General features: G+C 58.3%; 1 protein-coding gene across 3 annotated transcripts in view; it reads left to right on the top strand.

The window, feature by feature from the left end:
- The window catches only part of LOC111148932 (family with sequence similarity 53 member A), a 47628-nt gene that overhangs the window by 18751 nt on the left and 9402 nt on the right, over positions 1–19475 (top strand). The window contains exons 4-6 of one of the 3 annotated variants that reach the window (XM_022505740.1): positions 1597–2204; positions 6636–6734; positions 11120–11974. In XM_022505740.1, the coding sequence (XP_022361448.1) occupies positions 1597–2204; positions 6636–6734; positions 11120–11431 (1019 nt within the window). In that variant the 3' untranslated portion in view covers positions 11432–11974. Of the gene's footprint in view, positions 1–1596; positions 2205–6635; positions 6735–11119; positions 11975–19475 lie in introns of those variants that run through there. The other 2 variants (XM_022505742.1, XM_022505741.1) reach the window with 2 other exon arrangements.

Raw genomic sequence — 19475 nt, forward strand, 5'->3', positions numbered from 1 at the left:
CTGCTGGGCTGTAGGTCAGAGTGCGGCTGGGTCTCTCCCTCTGCCAGGCCAGGCCCTCCTGGAGAGGCCCGCCCTCTGGGGCCCTGTGGCCACTGAAGGGAGAACAGGGAGGGATCTGGTGCACCTCGGAGGCGTGTGCATCTCCCATGTGGCCCACGCTGGGCCATCAGTTTGCGTTGGGGCTCAGCCCCCTGCCAGTGCATGCGCCCCCCGACCATCTAAAATCCACCCTGTGTGACTGTGTAAGTGAGTGTGTGCAGAGCCTGTTGCCCTCTGCTCTCACTAACCTCGGCTCTGGGTTGCGGGCTGTGGTGAAGCCTGTTAGCTGGGCTCTGACTCAAGTGCCTGTCCTCCCTCGGCCGGCCCTGCTCACCATGGGTGCTGGGCGGCACTCAGAGGCCACCAGCAAGGGCGCTGTGTTACGTGGCTCTCGACTACTGAAGTGAAGGTTGTTTACCAAATTCTTTTGTGATCTGGTAGAGGTAGGAGTGTGAGCCCAGCACCAGGCCCTTGGCTCTGTGTCCTCAGTGGGAGTCCATCCTGCACACGGGGCCAGTCCTCAACAGGCATTTCCAGGGGTCTGACCCTGCCTCTTTGCTGCCTAGGGTCACCCCAGGGCCTTGGCCCCTGCCTTTCCCTGCAGGGGTCCTGTCCTGCTCTCTTGGGCCCCACTGCCTCCATGTCCAGGTCCCTAGCTGGTAGTGACTGCGAGTGGCCGCAGTGGTGGGGGCTGCCGAATTGATTATTGGCCAGGTCAGTGGGAGTCAGGGTGTTGTGGTGCACCTTGCCTCCATATGAGGAGTCCCGGGAGACCACTCACCTGACTCTGCCCCCAGTGGGGCTCAGGGAGCTGCAAAGCTTTCGACTGCCGCCCTGGTGGGTGCATCTGGGCTCTGGGCCCTCGGTGTGTGTGAAGGAGAGTCTGAAGAAGGGCTGGGGTGGGTGGGCTCCTCCTGGGGCATTGGGGCCTGGTGGGCGGAGGGAGCCCCTGTGCTCACATGGTGGGTGCTCACTTGTGGGTCTGCCAGGTGTGGAGCGCTGACCCCGGACACTTGAGTCTTGTGGGAGGCTGGTAGCTGTGGGATGTGAGCATGTGGAGGCTAGGGGTGGGGGGTCTCTGGCCCCATGCGTGGTCCCTGCTGCCGTGTGCCGTGGCCATGCCTTGAGGTCCTGGAAGCTGAGAGCTGCCTCCCGGAGAGGAGGGGAGGGGCCCCAGCTGCCAGGAAGCAGCGGCCTGGCGGATCTTGCAGGTGAGGTTGCACACTGGAGGAAGATGTGGATGGAGACAGGGAAGATGACACCGGGCAAGTCTTTCCATGAAATGAAAGGACGAAAGCGTGCTCCGGTCATTTTCAGGGAATGACTAGCTGGTCTTGTTGACAGGTGTCTTCCTTGGAAAAGTGAGGCCGGCTCCCGGGCTGAGCTGCCCCGGGAAATGCAGGTGGGTCTGGGCCCGAGATGCCATGTCCCCTGGTGTCCGCATGGCTTGAGGCTTCGTGTCTGGCCACGTCCCCAGCTGAGCCGGGGCCTCAGGGCCTGGCATAGACCGTGCCTGGTCCCCTGCTCACCCATCTCTTCTCTTTTGTGTTTCCTCAGAAGACAGGCGCCCCTGGAAGGTCTTAGGTGGCAGACAGCCTGTCGGGAGTCAGACGGTCACGGGCACACAGGGCCCCGACGCAGGCCTGGGGGCCGTGAGCGCCACAGACCTCAGGGAGAGCGCAGGGCCCCCTTTGGCCCCACCAACCAAGCGCCACTGCCGCTCGCTGTCAGAGCCGGATGGGCTGGCCCGCTGCCGCTCCCCCTGGCGCCCCGGAGGCTCCAAGGTCTGGACGCCGGTGTCCAAGAGGCGGTGCCACAGCGGCGGGAGCGCCACCCCGCAGGAAAGCCTGGGGCCCGGCCCCACCTCACCCCCCGCACCCCAGCCGCCCTGGGCCAGCAGCGGCCACACAGACGGCTGTGAGGGCGCCCCGTGCCCCTCCTGGCGGCGCCGCCTGTCCCTGTCCCAGGAGCACCTGGTGGGACTGGGCACAGCCCTGCCGTCCACCAGCAGCAGCCGCTCGTCCACACCCGAGCTGGGCCGGCGGCTGGGCCTGCTCCGGTGTCGCTCACAGCCCTGTGTGCTCGTCGGGAGGAGATGGCGGCGCCGGCGAGAAGAGCGTGCTCGCTGGCCACGCCCGTCCTTGGACTTTCTGAAAATGACCCGGGTGAGGCTCGTCTTGTTTCCTGTGTGCTTGGCTGGTGGCACTGGTCCGGTAGTCTCCGCCCCTCTGCGGGAGCCCGGTGGCCTGGGGACGCGCTCTGGGCCTGGCAGGGCCTGAGGCTGCCATGTCCCCTGCACCAGCTTCTGTGGCCATGCCGCCTGCCTGCCTGGGTGGGGTGCTCACCCTGTGTGCATGTGTGTGCTTGTGCGTGTGTGTGTGCATGTCTGTGTACGTGTGTGTGTGTGTGTGTGTGTGTGCTTATGCGTGTAAATGTGTCAGGGTCCTGGCCCCACGTGTCCCCATGGCTCTTGGGGCCCCTGCCCTCCCTGGAGCGGGATGGCCATGACCACCTTCCGGTGTGGGGAGCCGCGGAGCAGAGCGGTGAGCTGGGGGGCAGGACGGAGCAGACCTAAGTGGGGTTCAGCAGGCAGGGGGGCAGGGCGGCTAGAAGCAGGAGGGCAGGGTGCAGCGTTGGGTGGGGAGCTGAACCCAGCAGCCCCAAGGAAACAAAGCCCAGGAGATGTGAAGCCTGCTTGTCTGTCTTTTTAGAGCGCAAACAAGAGAGCACGAGCACGTGAGGGGTATGGGGGCGGGTATGGAGGGGCAGAGGGAAAAGAAGAGAGAATCTCCAGCAGATGCCCCTGCTGAGCTCAGAGCCTGACTTGGGGCTCAATCTCACACCCCGAAATCCTGACCTGAGCCAAAACCGAGAGTCAGACGCTCAACCAACTGAGCCCCAGGTGCCCTGCTTGTCTTTCTAAAATATTTTCTGTCTTTGTTGGTAGATTGCTGGGTGTCCCCTGCCCCCGCATCCTCGAGGTCCCCTGTGCTGGACCCTGGATTGGAGAGCCCCTCTGCCTGAGTCCCCAGCCTCACTATCCTGTTGGCTTGCTTCACCTGTGTAGCAGCCTTCACGGAGCCCACGCGGTTTCATGCTCAGCGGGGCGGCTCTGCTCTGTCCCCCATTCGCTCTCGCTCCGTGGGGCTGTGTCCCCCGCCAGCTCAATGCGCCAGATGAGCCACTTCCCAGCCATCACGTGCTGTTTGCTGGGGGCTCACTGGGATGCCATCTGGGCCTGGGGTGTGTGTTGAGTTGAGCGGACCGCACATGCCATGTCTCTGGGGCAGTCTGCCGGGGCTTCCTGAATTGACGTGTTTCTGGGAAGTGGCATTGCATTTAAGGTGTCAATTTGGGGCACAAAGTTGCTCATTGTATCTTTTAGGGCTTTTAAAATGTTTGGTGCGTGGGTAGCTGTCTCTTTTATTTCTGATGTTTTGAGTAATTAAACGTAAACAGATAGAGGCGTCGTGAGCCGTTGTGGTAGCTGATGGACATGTCCCATGGTGACCTGGGGGATGGAGGCCAGCACTGAGCCCAGCCATCGGTCCTGCTGCAGCCCCGTCCCTCCCCAGCTCCCGGCTGCCCCTGGTTATGGTCTCTAGTGTGCCGTTCATGGTCAGGGCACACTGTCAGCCCGTGTTTCCACTTACACCGCCTCTGGTGCCGGGCATGCAGCCTCCCGCCCATAGGTCTCTGGTCTGCAGATGCCGACAGGGGTCTGACAGTTGGCGCCCCTCTGACACTGGCTGCCATGAGTGCAGACCTTGCAGGCTGAGGGCTCAGGCTCACAAGACCACCCCTGCTTCAGATGCCTCCTGTACCTCCCACCCACCGTCTATAAATCAGGGTTCCCACGACCTCCTGCTCAGGCTCGCAGAACTGCGGAAGCACCTGTACTAACTCATGACCCATTTATCATGAAGGACACAGCTCAGGATCATCCAGACCAGAGAGACACACAGGGTGAGGTGAGGGGCAGGGGGCGCAGAGCTCCCACCCGCCCAGTCCCCAGACGTGCTCCCCAATCTGGGAGCCCTCCCGCTCCCCTCCATCCCCTGTGCCAGGGGTGTTTTATGGAGCCTCCACTGCCCAGATGCGACTTTTGAGATCGCTGGCCACTGAAATGGACCACCTCTCTATCCCCTCTCCGTCCCTGGGGGTGGGGGTGGGGGACTTGAAGTCCAACCCACTAAGCCTGGCGTGGTCATTCTGTCCACTGCCCCATCCCAAAGCAGGCTAGGAGTCCCCAGGGGTTATGTTAGTGTAAACCCAGGTGTAGTTGAATGGGGCTCGTTACGAATCACAAAAGACACCACTCACCCCATCACTCAGGAAGTTCCAAGGGTTTAGGTGGTAGGAACCAGGAATGGCCAAAGGCTAAACCCATACTTCTTGCTGTGTCAGCAGGAATCTGGGAAGGTCGGTTGTCTTAACCGGACAAAGAGGTGGAAGCAACAGCTGATCTGTTAAGGGCTAAGTGGCCAGGTTTGGTGACTCTGATGTTTTGGGCAAGACCTATGGGTTTCTCTTGGGTGCAGTGTTCACCTAGATGTCTCCTACAAGTGGGATGGACACTCATTTGTGGTCAACGTAACGGAAGGGAGCAGGAAACTTAAAAACACTTTTGGAAGTGTGGATGTGACCCTTGAGCACTGGAGGACAGGAAGTGTGTAGGTGGCTGGGGGGGGGCTGCTGGGGGCATGCGTGGGAGGTGGGTAGGGGCCGCCAGGCTCTGGGGGTGGCTGGGGTATGTGTGGGGGCAGGCGGGGGCTGCTGGGGTCCGGGGGCACACATGCATGGGCAGGGGCTGCCAGGCTTTGTGAGGCGCTTGTGGGGCGGACAGGGTCTGCTGGGCTCTGGGGGGGCGTGCATGGGAGGTGGGCATAGGCCGCCGCCCTCTGGCTGCCGCTGGGGGTGCAGAGGCCCCAAGCGTTGCCAGGGGCCACATGTGTGCCCTGATATCTTGTGCACCCTGATGTGCTTTGCTGCTGGGGGCAGGGGGTCCCCTCTAAGAAGCATGTTGCCAGTTGTGGGAAGTGGGCACATCCTCTCAGGTTTGTGGCTGGAGACCCTGAATGTTCCCTTCTCTTGAGGTTTCGCATGTACACAAGGCTTCTCAGAACCGGCCTGGGCAAAGCACCATGGGGGAAACTGAGGCAGGGCATGGCAGGGTTTGGATGGCTGTCCCGGGGCCCGCCTTCAGACGCGTCTGTTGTCCACGTGAAGGTGTGGCTATGAGCAGGCACAGGAGCTTCTCAGTGGCTCTCGCATCCTTCCTGCGTGTGCCATGGTTTGATGCTCCTGACATCAGCAGGCCACTTCTGTGCCTTGACTTGAAGCCGGGGGCGGGAGGGTTGGGGGCGGGTAAGAATGTGGGGCCTTTGACTGCAGGCCAGCACTGGATGGCTGAGCAGCCCACTGCCCTGCCCCCTACAGTGGCCACATGGTAGGGTCACCCAGTGGCCCCTGAGGCTTGGCTCCGGGCCGCCCTCCTCTGGGCCCAGCAGGGCCTGAGGCTTGGCTTTGGTCAGCGAGGAGGGGACACTGGCTAATCCTTGTTCTGGGTAAGCGACCGTCTCCACAGAAAAATGTAGAGAGTTTTTAATTTTTATTGGCAAAGTTAGGTTTCAAAGTTGAAATTAAAACATCATTATAGAAAATGTGCAGATAGTCATGGTTCCAGCCGAGTATAGGAACAGGTGCTGGGGTTTTTTTGTTTTTTGTTTTGTTTTTGCCTTTGTTTTTATGAAATTGTGTGTTTTCAGAAGGCTTTTTGATGTGCAGGACATTCTGAGCCATCTATGGCGTGATCACAGAGCTGCTCCAGCCTGTGACTCGGACGGACGTGTGGCTCCCTGCCTCTGGGTCAGCGTGGCCTCCATGGCAGACTCAGCCCCCGAGGAGGGCGGGTATAGTCAGGGTGGGGCAGACAGGGGAATGCACACACTTCCGCTGCCTGGAGCCATGTGCCAGTCTGTGGCACGTGGCATGTGTGGCACGTGCGGTAGCTTATTTGTCACCTGTGGCTTTCTATCAGTTTGTTATCTATGATATTGGTTCCTGTCTTTATTTTTTTTACACGTAGTCCTTTAGGGGTTTTGGCAGGGACTCTAGCTGTGACTTCGTGAGGGTCCCCTCATGAGGACAAGGGAACCAACTCACGGTCTGAGTGGACAGCTGGGTGGTGACTCGTGGCATCTCATCCTAAAGTCCCTGGATAGGTTGTTGAACGAGACAGTTGTGAAAGAGAACACAGCCGGCAAGCAGTGGGTGGCCTGGGGTTGAACACGCGGGGGTGTTCATGGACTTTCCATGCCCGCCTAGACAAGGGTGGGCAGAGGCCTGAGCCCCTGCAGGGCGGAGGAGGGAGACCCCGTCCTCTGGATCAGGCAGCGTAGGGGTGGCTGGTGGGGGGCTGCCCGGGGACACATGGGTGAGTGGGTCCTGCAGGCGCAGGGACCCCTGGTTCTTCAGGCTGTTGTGGTTACTGGAGACCTGGAACTTACTAAACAGACCATGGCATCCACGGCCTGAGAGTCAGGGACTCAGCTTGCCATCCTGTGGCTGGGGTCACGTCTTGTCTGCTCCAGCAGGCTTGCTGCGGCACTCCCTGGGGGCTTGCAGCAGAAGGGGCGCTGGAGAATGTGCGGGTCTGCAACTGTCACCACTCTCCACGAGGCACAGCCAGCAAGGTGTGTCGGCGCATGTGTGTGCACGGGGCGGCGGGGGGGCCTTCCTGTGCTACCCACTGGCATTTGGGGTGGGCAGGCCGGGCTGTGTCAGGACGCCTGCAGTGTGGGGCTTGTCCTCTGTCTGCTTAGGGGCTGTTCCTGCCCCATGTGCGAGTCTGTCTGAAAACTTGATCCTTTCATTTATGCCTTAGCGTCGGGGTGTCACATCTGCTGTCCTTTAATTTTTCTCCTTTCCTTGCTCCGTTAGCAGGTTATTTTGTTACTTACAGTTAGGTGGGAGGTGAGGCTATGAGCACTGCACCGCTCTATGGGCAGAGGACGTTGTTATCCTTGTGGTGACAGCAGGCCCAGGGTCACACTCTGGTCCCCACTTTACAGTCAGTGCTGGGGTCAGAGGTGGGCGCCGGGGTTAGGTGTCAGGTGTGGGTACTGGAGTTAGGTGTGGGCACCGGGGTCAGGTGTGGGCACCAGGGTCATGTGTCAGGTGTGGGCTGTGGGCTTAAGGGTCAGATGTCGATGGTGGGGTCAGGTGTGGGCACCAGGGTCCAGAGCAGTTGCTAGGGTCAGGCATGGGCGCCAGGTCAAGCACAGTGTGGGACACACAGGCCCAATGGCTGGGGCACTGGGAATGTGCAGCTCCTGGGCATGAGGTGGGGGGAAGGTTGTGGGAGTGGGTGCCCATCAGGCCACTGCAGGCTTCTCCTGTGGGGTCAGCACAGATCTTTGAGTGGTGACGGGAGCGTCCCCAGAGGCCCCAGGCAGCCCAGCTCGTGCTCTGTGGGTGGTGTGGGTGGGAGGTGTCCAGGTGTGTGTGTCGTCCAGCTCTGCACTGGCCCTCTCCACACATGTGGGTACCTTTCCTTGCTGTGGTGTTATTTGGGGGAGCAGCTTCTTGGGTGGAGCCTGCCAGTGGGGGAGGTTTGGGAGACTGTGTGAATCCAAAAGTATTTCTGTCCTGTTCTCCGTGGAGCGGTTCCTTTGGGCTCAGGGGGCACTGCTGGCTGCCTTCTGGGCCAGCGTTGCTGCGAGGCAGGTGGCGTGGCTCGGACTTCCTCTTTGCCCTCCGCACTCTGGGGCTTCTGGGTGACAGACCTGGTGTGTCTGTTTTGTGGACAGTGCTGTGTGCGGGGCTGCATCAGGTAGTTTCCTGGATTGTGGGATGGGGGATTGGGTCAGCGTGCACATTCACTGGCCCTCCCTGCCTTGGTGCCCGCAGCCTCCAGGACCCCAGCTGTCCAGACGTCGGGGCTCCTGTAGGCCATGGATTCCCTGCTTGTCCTGCTTCAGGTCTGGAGCCCTGTCTCTGGGGATGCTGGCAGTGGATTTGGGTTTGGGGCTATTTCTCACCCCTGTACTGCCTGCTCCTCCATACTGTCCTCTCTGGTTTCCAGCCTTACTTGTCTTCCCTGTTAGAGGCCACGGATATTCTGTGACACTTCATGTCAGTTGGGTTTTGGACCAGACGCTCTGTCTTGTGGGTGTGGCCCTCTGGCCTGAGGTTTTTGGGGGTGACCTGAGTCTCCCACATGCTGGGAGCGCCCATCTCTGAGTTTGCTGTGGGGTCAGGTTCCATGGAGAACACATCCGGTCCCCACCAGGGCAGGCTGGGAGCTGATGGGACTCTGTGCTCAGGGTGTAGATGTCCGCTAGGCATCTGTTTGCCCATGTTGTCCCTCCCCCAGGCTGAGACCCACCAGTCCTTGGTGTCCTGGACCGTCCCCACCCCTGTGCTGGCCCGTAAGTGGGGGCAGGGTCGAGGGATCCCATTGCTTCCCAGCCAGCTTCCTCATTCCACCTCTCTCACCCAGCACACTCAGACACACTCAGCACCCCTGCACACACGTGCACCTGCTGGTGTACACCCCGTGTGTGATGTGGACCTTCAAAGCCCGGCAGGCCTCTGTGGCTTGAGCCAGGCCAGCCTCCTCCCTCAGCTGGCCGAGGACGGCACTCGGGTTTGCCACGTGGGTCCACGTGGGGCTTTTTGTTGCTGGGCGTCTCTATCTCTCTCCACAGCCGGAGCCCTGGTTGGACCAGTGCTCGTGGGTGCTGGGCTCCAGGCGCCTGCAGGCAGCTGGGCCCCCACAACCGGGGCTCCTTCTTGGCCCTGGCCTTTAGGATGGCTGGGGCCCTGTGGGCCCCATGGGCAGGGTCTGGTCTGGCTGAGCAGAGGCGCGAGGAGCTCCCACCCTTGGCTGAGGCTGTGCCGTCCAGGAGTGCAGGTCCGCAGGCCGTGGTTTGGAGACGGCTTGATGCCTCAGTGGGTGCCCATGGGGCTGGCTGTGTCCTGGAAAGTCCTTGAAGGGAACTTGGGATGGCTCACGGGTGCCTCTCTGTTTTTCTCTTCAGAGTCTCGCTGCTTAGCGGGCACTGGGACGTTGGCTTGGGGTGGTGGAGGCACTGGGCACCGGCTCGTACCCCCAGGAGGTCAGAGCTTGGCTCTGGGGCTGCGGCATCCCTGCAGATGGCACACAAGCTGGGGGACCCTTTCAAATTGAGAACCCCTCATTTATAATTAAAGTCTTGACGTTCGACTTTGGAAAAAACATAGTTTATGTTCATCTGCTTCAGTGGGTGACCTGAAACTAGAGTGACGATAGCAGTGGCGGGACTGTCCAGGCAGAGGGTCACATGTGGCCATGTGGCCCCAGCCACCCCGAGGGGGCCTTATAGCCTGGCTGCCCGTCGTCCCCAGTGTTATGTGGGGGTGCACCCTGGGCACGCGGCTGATGCCGAATGTGGGTCATAGCTCTGCGTGTGTGGCTTCATCAGCGGCCGCTACATCTCCCAGGCAGCCTGAGTGGCCATGCACAGAGCCTGCCGCTTTCCAGCTGCCACCCGTGGGTGGGCTCCCGGCCCAGCGACAGAGGCCCTCTCTGCAGCGGTCCTTCCGCCACTGTCCAGCCACTGCTGGCTCGCGTGTGTGCCATGGGGTTGGGGGCCAGGCAAGAGCCCAGCCAGGCTGCAGACAGGCCGTGTCAAGGAGTGACCCTCACGGTCACATCCACCTCAGTTTGAATAAAGAAGTTATTTCATGAGCCCTTGTTCTGTGAGCAGACTGTATGACCAGTTGCATCTTTAAGGATTGAATCGTTAGAATTTTACTTTTCTGTGGCTTAAATATTATAGAACAACAAGGAAAGTCTGGCTGTTTCCTAGAGCCAAATAGTTTCCTTTTTTTTTTTTTTTAATATTTTATGTATTTATTTGACAGAGATCACAAGTAGACAGAGAGGCAGGCAGAGAGGGAGAGAGGAGGATGCAGGCTCACCACTGAGCAGAGAGCCCGATGCAGGGTTCAATCTCAGGACCCTGAGATCATGACCTGAGCTGAAGGCAGAGGCTTTAATCCACTGAGCCACCCAGGCACCCCCAAATAGTTTCCTTAAAAGTGCTGATTTCAAAGAGGATTTCTACTCTCCTAAGGGGCAAGTGTTTATTTACTTGAATTCATGGTGGGACTGTTTCTAGGAAATTTTCTGGCCAAGGAGATGGTCTGTTAGGAGGCAGGTCCCGGCTCTGGAAAGTTTGGGACTTGGCTGCGTGGCATTGTTTCGGCTTGTGCTCTGGGCTCCCAGATGTAGGTGCCGGGACCCCGGTGAGAGTGCCGGAGTGGCTGCATCTCCAGGACCCACCCCCCCTCTGTGTGCTGCAGGTGACCTTCAGGGACCCTGAATCACGTGCTGACCCCTGTGTGGGGGCGGGTCAGAGGGGAGCCTGACCCCAGAGTCGCTGAGGTCACAGCTGGGCAGGTGGGAGGCTTCTCCATCTGAGGGGTCTGCACACGGTGGACCCCATGCAGGTGCTGCCCCAGAATGCAGGGCTGGGAGTTTGGGGCGAGGCCAGGGGGTGGTGTTGGTGTTGGGGAGACGGGGGCCTGACTGGGCCAAGGGGGCTGCTGTTGTGTGTGGTCTGGAGGTGGGCCGTGGCTAGGCGAAGGGGAGGCCAGCACACGCTCCCAGTTCCTGGGTCAGGAACCCTAAACAGGGCTGGGGGGCCTGCTGGATCTTAGGTCCCTAGTGGAGTAGCTGAGATGGGGGGCTGCCACTTGAGTGGGCAGGGCTCTGTTTGCAGCTGGGGGAGAGCGCTGGTGTTGGACAGGATGGCTCTGGGCGCCTCCGTCTCTAACAGCACGGGGAAGATTTGGCTGGAGGGCTGGGGGAGGCAGTGCCAACCCATCTGGGGAGTGGGTCTCAGTGGTGCAGCTTCCTGGGTCAGCACTGGAGGCCTGTCACTCTGGGCAGGCTTGAATGTGGTATGTGGGTGACATGCAGGGAACCCAAGATGCTTTATGTGAATGTGGGGATCTGTTCCTGGGTCACTGGGACACTGCCTCCCGTGTAACCCTGTGGAAATGCTTTAAGCCTGTATCTTTTCTGTTGCAGACTTTAAAAAATTCAAAAAGCCTTTGCTCCCTTGATTATGAAGATGAAGAGGAGGATGACAGCCAGGGGAAGCTGGCCCCGTATGACCCACATGGCCTCATGGGTGTCGTCACGCCCGGCTCCAGCCCATGGAGCGTGCACCCCAGCCCCCGCTGCACTGGCCCTGGCCCCTGGGCCTCTTGGGAGCCTGTGGCCGCTGAGGGTGAGGGTGGCAGCGGCGGGGACCCCAGTGATGGGGATAGCGTGGGGGAGGAGGGCGCCTTTCCTCCTGGCCGTGGCGAGCTGGACCTGGGGCAGATTGAGAGCAACTGACCCCAGGCGGGCGGGGCGGGGGTCCGGGCTGGCAACGGACAGAAGCTGGGCTACGCAGAACTTTGAACAATAGGTATAATTTTTATCCAGTCTTTCCTAAAGAAGTATTTTGGATTTTTATGGCCGTTACAGTTCTGGAGAAAGCTGCTCTATTTTGAATGAGTTTTTGGAAGGGCGTTCTATGAAATGGGAGCTGCGGGCTGATGGTAGAGTGGGCGTGTGTCCCTTTTCTGAAATCCCTGCCATGCAGGGCACGGGGGGCCGTGGGTGCTGCCTGGCCCACCGCGGCCAGTTTCCTGCCAGCTCTTCAGAGCTTGGACGGTGGTCTGATTTCAATAAAAGGAGTTTGCTTCCCCACGTTTGTTTCTGGCTGAGAGCCGTCGGGCCTCGAGCCTGTGGGTCTCACACAGCACAGGGATTTCATTTAATGAAATGGGGGATTTATGCCCAAGACACTGACCTCAGGAGGTTTGAGTAGGGGTTACGGTTTGTGGTAGTGAAAGAAAACACTGATAACCTTTGGAGACATTTTCTTGATTTATTCACGCCAAAGAACATTTCCCAAGGTCACAGCCATTCACAGCGGCCACGGTCCCTGGTGCAGATGTAGATGGAAGGTGCCGGTCTGCAGGACGCTGGGCTTTCTGGGGCCTGCCCGCTAGCCCGTTCTCTGCAGGATGGGGGGGGTCCTTTGGCCCACTGACCTGGCCGTGTGGATATGTCCCACTGCACCGGGGCTGACACATGCATTCGCGGAAGTCGGAAGTGGCCATTATGGTTTCTCCAATGACTGTGGAAGAACTCTTTTCCTCCCACCCTGGGTTGCAGTCTGAGGGTCCCTGAGACTCTGGGGGTGCTCAGTTCATCTTGTTTGCTCCCTTGAGGGCCTCCTGAGGGAGCAGGCACTCTGAGTCGTAGCAGTTGTGCTCTGGCCATATGGGTGCAGAAAGCTGCCCGTGTTTTGTTCTAGAACAGTCCACTTGTCCAGTTAGTGGCTCTCAACCATGGGGGAGTTTAATCCACTGAGCCACCCAGGCGTCCCAAACCATGGGGGAGTTTAGAAAACACTGGCGTCTGGGCTCCTCCGGGGTGTTGCCTGCACGGGATGGGGATGGGAGCTGTTGGGAGGTGTCCGGGTTTAACCCAAAGAGGAGAGAGAGATGATGCAGGTGTGGCAGAGCTGTCCTCCCTGCCCCAGGACACCGAGTCACCCTTGGTCCTCAGCGGCCTCTGGGGCTGGCAGACCTTTGGCCACGTGTGGTCTGGAGTGGGATCAAAGCCAGCAGGACACCTGCAATGCCAAGGAACTTTTGGGGTCATGCTGGTGCCCACGGGTGTCATCGGCGTCCCCAGAGCCAGCACCTCGCCAGGCAGGAGGGGGAGGGGCCCAGAGAGCCTCTGGGACCCATAGGCAGGCTCTTGTTGGGCATGTGACTTGGGTCTCGGGTGGGGGAAGATGGGAGGGGGCCTCGGGGGGACAACATGGAAGGGTACCGGGCTGCTAGAGGGTCCTCCCAGGTAAGTCCTTGGCTGCTGCTGGCTGGGGGTCCCGGGCTGGGAAAGGACAGGAGAGCATCAGAGATAGAGGGTATGGACTGTGGGTGGGAGCATGTCCAGGTGGCCCCCAGACTGGGGACTTTTGGGGCAGGCGGGGTGGCGGGGTGGAGGGCTCCTCACATCCAGCAGGCTGGGAGAGTGCCAACCGCTTGTCGGTGTCTAGCTCTGTGGCGGGGGGCAGTCGGGATCGAGCTGGCAGGGGAGGGCTGGACCAGGTAAGTGGTCCTGTAGTGGCACTAGTGTGGACATGGCAGGGCCATTCATCCTCTGTGCCATGGAGAAAGGTTGCTATCCCTGGTGCTGACCCTCCCGGGGTACAATTCTGGATCAGCCCAGTGTCCCCTCCTGTGGGGCGGTGGGCTGGCTTGGAGGGGCTCCCCAGCTCAGTCCTCCTGGAAGCAGCCCCTCATCTGGGGCTGCCCCCACCCCAGGGCTCCTGCTCTTCCCCTGGACCCACTCCAGGCCTCCTAGCGCAGGGGTTGTTGGCTTCCGATAGGGTGCTAAGGCTGGGAGGTGGGAGATGGGGCCTCTTGGCTGAGAAGCTGGACAGCAGCCCCCCTCCACTTGCCCTCACAGCCCAGGCTCCCTGTACCCTCTGTCCAAGGCTTCATCCATCACCCTCCACACTCCTCCAGAGACCCCTCCCAACCTTGAGGGTTGGCCTCACTCTTGGGGCCAGTGCCTGCCCCCTCCCTTTGGCCTTAGTGTCGCCTGCTGAACAACCTCCAGAAACCAGGCCAGGGAAGGCAGCTGTTGGGGATGGGTGGGCCCTGAGCCCCCTGTCCACAGCCCCAGCCACCTATCTGCTGGCCTGTGCACAGGGCCCTCATGGCCGTGGTCCTGGCAGACTATGCACCTGCCCACCAGGCGGCTCAGGAGACTCTGAGGGAGGAGGCATGGCCAGGGGCCTTGGCCATGATGGGCAGTGCTGGGGCCAATGGGACTAGCTCCCTTTGTGTGCAGGGCTCTCATCCCTTGTTCTGGGTTTTCCCTGGCCACCTCTGCCTGACTGCCAGTGCCCAGACCCTGCAGACTTTCTGCCTCCCTGCTGGCTGGAGCCAGGTGACAGAGGGCAGTGGTGGCCGGGGGCAGGTGTCTGCAGCTCTTGCCTTTCTACCCAGTGGGAGAGATGATGCTTTCACCTTCTGTGAAGGCACGGGTTGTGACCCCCTGCCTGTCTGACCTCTGGGTGGAAGAGGACACCCCCCCCCCCGGAGGACCCTGGAGGACCCCATGCTGGTCCCAATGGCCTCCTGACACCTGGCCAGGGACACAGATGCAGACCCCTCTGTGGAAACATCAGAGAACCAGGTCTCGGGTCCCCCGTCTTGCTCGTTTGGCAGATGTTGCTAAATGACTGTGGGGCGCCAATACAGGCCTGGGGAGGTGAGGGACAGGCACTGGTGTGGGCCTGGGGAGGAGGGACGGGTGCTGGCATGGGCCTGGAGAGGTGAGGGATGGGTGCTGGCGAGGACCTGGGGAGGCAAAGGACCAGCACTGTCAGGAAATCGGTTCCACCGCATGCACAGCTCCAGGAGGGGAGTAGCCTGGGGGCTCCAGGGTGGCCTGGGACTTGGGGGGAACAAGGGTCCAGATGCCCTGCCTAATGCACTATCTGAAGGTGGACAAAGACAGCCCATGAGCCGAAGGGAAACCTACAAACTATTTCCAGAAGTTACATGCTACAACAAAACCTGACAAAATTCCAAGCAGAAATCCACAAATCCGACCTAGCTGGAGGGTTTTATTCATCCCCTTGTAGCAGTTACGGGGACTCCAGAGGAAACAGTACGGATGTACAGGATTTGATCACCCAGCGGGTGAGCCCCAGCCTGTCAGTGGAGCCCCTAGCAAGGGGGTGGGTGCTGCTGGGACTCGGCCCTGGGGAGGCCAGAAAGAAAATATCTGTGTAGTTCCAGGCACCCGTATCACACAGACTGTGTTTTCTTGCCATACCCCAACAACAAAAAGCAAACAAAACCTCGTGTGTTTAGGAAATTTAAAAATGCACTTTATGTAACTCATTGACCAAAGAAGAAATCAACGTATGGGTTAGACAATACTTAGAACTGAATGATCCTGAAAATGGTACACATACCAAAACTTGTTAAATATATCTTAGGTTGTAGAAGGAAGGACATCTAAAGCCTACATGATTAAATTAGAAAAAATGAGTGGGAAGTGAGCCAGCCTAGCTTCCAAATGAAGAACGAGGCAGAGGTCAGCAAATGTCCTTGAAAGGAAGGAAGTATTTTGGATTTTGAGGAGCGCAGGTGGTGTCTGTCCTTACCCCGCTCCCCGATTTCATCCCTGCACTGTCATCTGCTGACCCCCGACTGTGGGGAATGAAAGAGAAAAGCCAAAGGGAAAAGTGGGAGCGCGATCCTGAGAGCAGGCGATGAGAAGGCAGCTTGAGGAGACTGCTTTGCCAGACGGGATGTGGGGAGCTCCACCGGGAAGGGCTGGGGGCCAGATAGGTTGTCCTCGGTAGGTGGAGGAGCTGCTCAGGCCTTGAGGAGAATGGGGCTGGTATGAGTGACGTGGAAGGAATGGACACGTTCCTAGAAGAAGGTCATCAACAGGTGAGTGGAGAAGAGAGGGACGCCAGGGCTGGTCCCGGGCCATGCTGTGTGACGAGAAGCTGTGGTTCAACACCTTCCTGTGTGGAAAGCACCAGCACAGGCTGACTTTTGAGGCCAGTCTCGAGAAATACGCAAGTGTGACCCTGACATGGAATTGGACACGGGCAGGGATGAGGGTGGTAGGGGCTGCTGATGGCCAACTACTGACCACTGTGGCCACAATGGTGGAGAAGCCCCCGGGGTGGGCCTCTGAGAGCCTCCTCTCCCTGCTCCCCTGCCCGCCCTTCTAGGTGGCTGGAGGGGACTGGGGCACCAGGGATGGAGCCCACAGGGCCCTGGGGAGCCTCAGCTGGGCCCGCCTGGGCAGTGGGCCCTGAAGGCACCCTTCCCACTTACTCTCCTGCCGCCTGCACAGCCTCCCGTGTGTGTGAAGAAGTTCAGGGCGCTCCCACTGTGCCCCAAGTTCAAGGTCATGGGCAAGCAGGGTCTGGCTCCTGCAGCCTTCATCCTCACCCTCCAGACAGTGGGGGAGGAGGCCCTGGTCCGCTCACAGGGGTGTGAGCCCATGGAGCCAAGCCCCTCACTCCCTCTCCCTGTGCCTGTGACCTTGGCCCCCAGTAGGGGCCAAGTCCTCTCGATTTCAGCCCTGGCATCATGTCAGACAGGAAGCCTGAACCAATCCCCCAACGTCCAGTCACATGCTTTTTCTAATTGTCTGCAGCTGTGGATATGGCTTCTTTAAGCCTTGTTAAGTTACTTTTGTTAATTTATATTGTCTTAGAAAATGGCCCATTTCATCGAGATCTGACGTGTTGGCTTGTCACTTTGCGCCTCTGCCCCCCTCCCCCTCCCTGTGCGTGGCCCTCGTGGCCCCACTTCTCCCACTCTCTGGCTGGAGGTTGCTTTATTTTGTTTCTTTATTTTGAGGACCGGCTCTTGGATTTACTGATGAGTTCTTCCATTTTTCTTGTTTCCAATTCATTAATTCGCCTTTATCTTTACCCCTCCTGCTCCCGTGGATTTACTTTATTGTTCCGTTTTCCCTCCTCATGTCAAATGTTTACGGTGTTTATTATCAGTCTTGCTTGCTCAGTAGTAAAAGCATTTAGGGTTGTGAATTCTCCACCGGGCCCTCCCGAAGCCAGCTCCGCGGGTGTGTGGCCTCTCTCTCCCGGACGGCTGTAAATCCCGCCCCGGCAACTTCTACTTACTCTCTGACTTGGGAGTTATTTAGGGGAGTGCTTCTGAATTCCCAGCTCCTCCTGCTTCTCTCTTAGCTCCTTGGATTAATTTTTGGGCTGGTGGCATTGGTTTAGGTAGTGAGGGCTGCAGACGTGTGATGGTTTGGGTTGCAGTGAGGCACACGCAGGCACGTGCACACACGCCCGGCCTGCCGCTCTGCCCTTGTGACCGCACACACACGCGTGTGCATGTAGCCTGTAGTGTGTTCTGTGGTTCCTGACCAGGCTGCTGCTCCCCGGTCAAGAGTGTTCATGAGAGGACCGCAGGCACTTGTCCTCACTCCGGTTTTCCCCTCGTTCCTGGGTCTCCAGTGTGGTCTGGGCCGCACACGGTGGTCTGGCAGGCCGGCATCCTCATGGTGGAGCTGGAATCTTTGCTGTGCTCACTACAGACACTGCTGACCCCACACAGCATGCTCGGGGCCGGATGGCCAGGTCTGCTGCGGACAGGGCCCTGTGGCATCTGAAGGGCCTGGCACCGGCAGGCCCGTCCGGGGCTCACATCGTTGAGGAGTGGCCGGAGCAGGTGTGAGGAGTGCTGGAGAGGCCCCGGGCAGTTTTCATACAGAAAGTTCCATTTAATTCCTAGTTTGCTAATTACACGAAATTGTGAGTAGATGCTAATTTTATTATTTTTATCCATCTATTGAGATGATCATATGATAGTTCCTCTTCAGTCTATATATGAGTTTTCTAGGACTGCTGAAACAATGGCCATGGCCACAGGGGACATGGATTCTCTCAGAGCCCTGGGGGCTGGGGGGTCTGAGATCCAAGTGTGGGTGGGTGGGTTCCCTCTGAGGCCTCTCCCTGTGCTGTGGAGACAGCCATCCTCTCCCGTGTCCTTAGGTGGTCATCTTTCTGTGTGTGTGTGTCCTAATCTTTTCTTATAAGGACAGCAGTCAAATTGGATTAGCGCCTACCCCAGTGTCCTCATTTTACCTGAACCACTGCTTTAAAGACCCTACCTCCAATGTTTACATTGTAGCAACATACACACAACATGAAATTTATCGCTGTGACCTTTTTAAGTAAGCAATTCAGCGGCATCAGTCATGTTCACAATGTTGTGAGCAGCCTCCCCCACCTCCAGAACTTTTTCTCTTCCCAAACTGCCCCCAAGAAACACGAGCTCCCCATCTCTTCCCGTCCCCCAGCCTGACATCCACCATCCACACTGTCTCTATCATCTGACTCCTCTGGGGACTCAAAGAAGTGGGGTCACACAGTGTTGTCCCTTTGTGGCTGCTCATGGCACTGAGCACAGTGTCCTCAGGGTCCATCCCTGTGGGGGCAGGTGTCAGAATGTCCCTCCTGTTTAAGGCTGGAGAATGTTCCATTGTGTGGGTTGTGTGTCTGTTTTGTTTATCCATCTGTCCATCCATCCTTTTATCTGTCCAACTGTCTGTCCTCCATCTGTCCATCCATCCTTCCATCCATCCATCCATCCTTCCATCCATCCATCCATCCATCCACCCATCCTTTTTTTTTTAAAGATTTTTTAAAAAAGATTTTTAAAAAGATTTTATTCGTTTATTTGACAGAGATCACAAGTAGGCAGAGAAGCAGGCAGAGAGAGAGAGAGGGAAGCAGGCTCCCCACTGAGCAGATCCTGATGTGGGGCTCGGCCCCAGGACCCTGGGATCATGACCCGAGCCGAAGGCAGAGACTTTAACCCACTGAGCCACCCAGGCGCTCCCACCCATCCATCCTTCTATCTCTCTATCCATCCACCCATCTGTCCATCCATTTGTCTCTCTATCCATCCTTCCATTTGTCCATCATCTATCCATCCATCCATCTACTGTCCATCCATCTGTCCATCCAGCCATCCAGCCATCCTTCTATCTCTCTATCCATCCATCCATCCTTCCATTTGTCCATCATTTATCCATCCATCCATCTACTGTCCATCCATCCATCCTCCCGTGGATACTCACGTGCCTCCCTGCCTCAGCTGTGGGGCCTAACACTGCCATGATTGTGGGGGTGTGAGCATCTCATTGAGACCCTGCTCTCCATTCTCCAGGGAACACACCCTGATGTGGAACAGCTGGACCTTGGACTCATCCTGGATCCTCCACACTGTTTTCCATGGCGGCGGTGCACGGGGCTCCCGTCTGCCCACGTCCTCACCACGACTTGTCAGTGTCTGCTCCTCCGAGAGCAGCCGCCCTGCAGGCTGTGACGTGGGGGTCTGTGGAGTTTTTTTTACTGTTTATACTGAACGCCTGTGTTATAGTAAGAAATTTATTGAGACTTTATGTCCTAACGTGACCAATTTTTATAGATATTCCACTTGTGCTCGAAAAGAAAGTATATTCTGGAAATGTGTGCAGCATTGCGCATGTGTCTGTTAGGTCTGGATTTACCATGCAGATCTACACCCTTACAGAATGTTCTGTCTACTGGACGCATCGAGTCCTGGTGCCTGGTAGGCTCTGGGGGCTGATTCGTCTGTCTCTCTTGGCGGTTCGTGCTTGCACTTGTGTTTAAAATTACTACACATCTCTCCTGCATCGAGCTTTCATAAGTACATGCTGACGCTGTGTGTCTGTAGCGGTACTTCGGCTCACATTCTCCTTGGCCTCATGGTGTAGACGCCCCACCTATCTTTTGGCCACCATGTTTGCCAGCCCTTCCTTCCTGCCAGTGGCTTTGAGT

Source organism: Enhydra lutris, unplaced genomic scaffold (genome assembly GCF_002288905.1).
Source record: "Enhydra lutris kenyoni isolate GAN:26980312 unplaced genomic scaffold, ASM228890v2 scaffoldscaffold21, whole genome shotgun sequence".
Classification (NCBI taxonomy): Eukaryota; Metazoa; Chordata; class Mammalia; order Carnivora; family Mustelidae; genus Enhydra; species Enhydra lutris.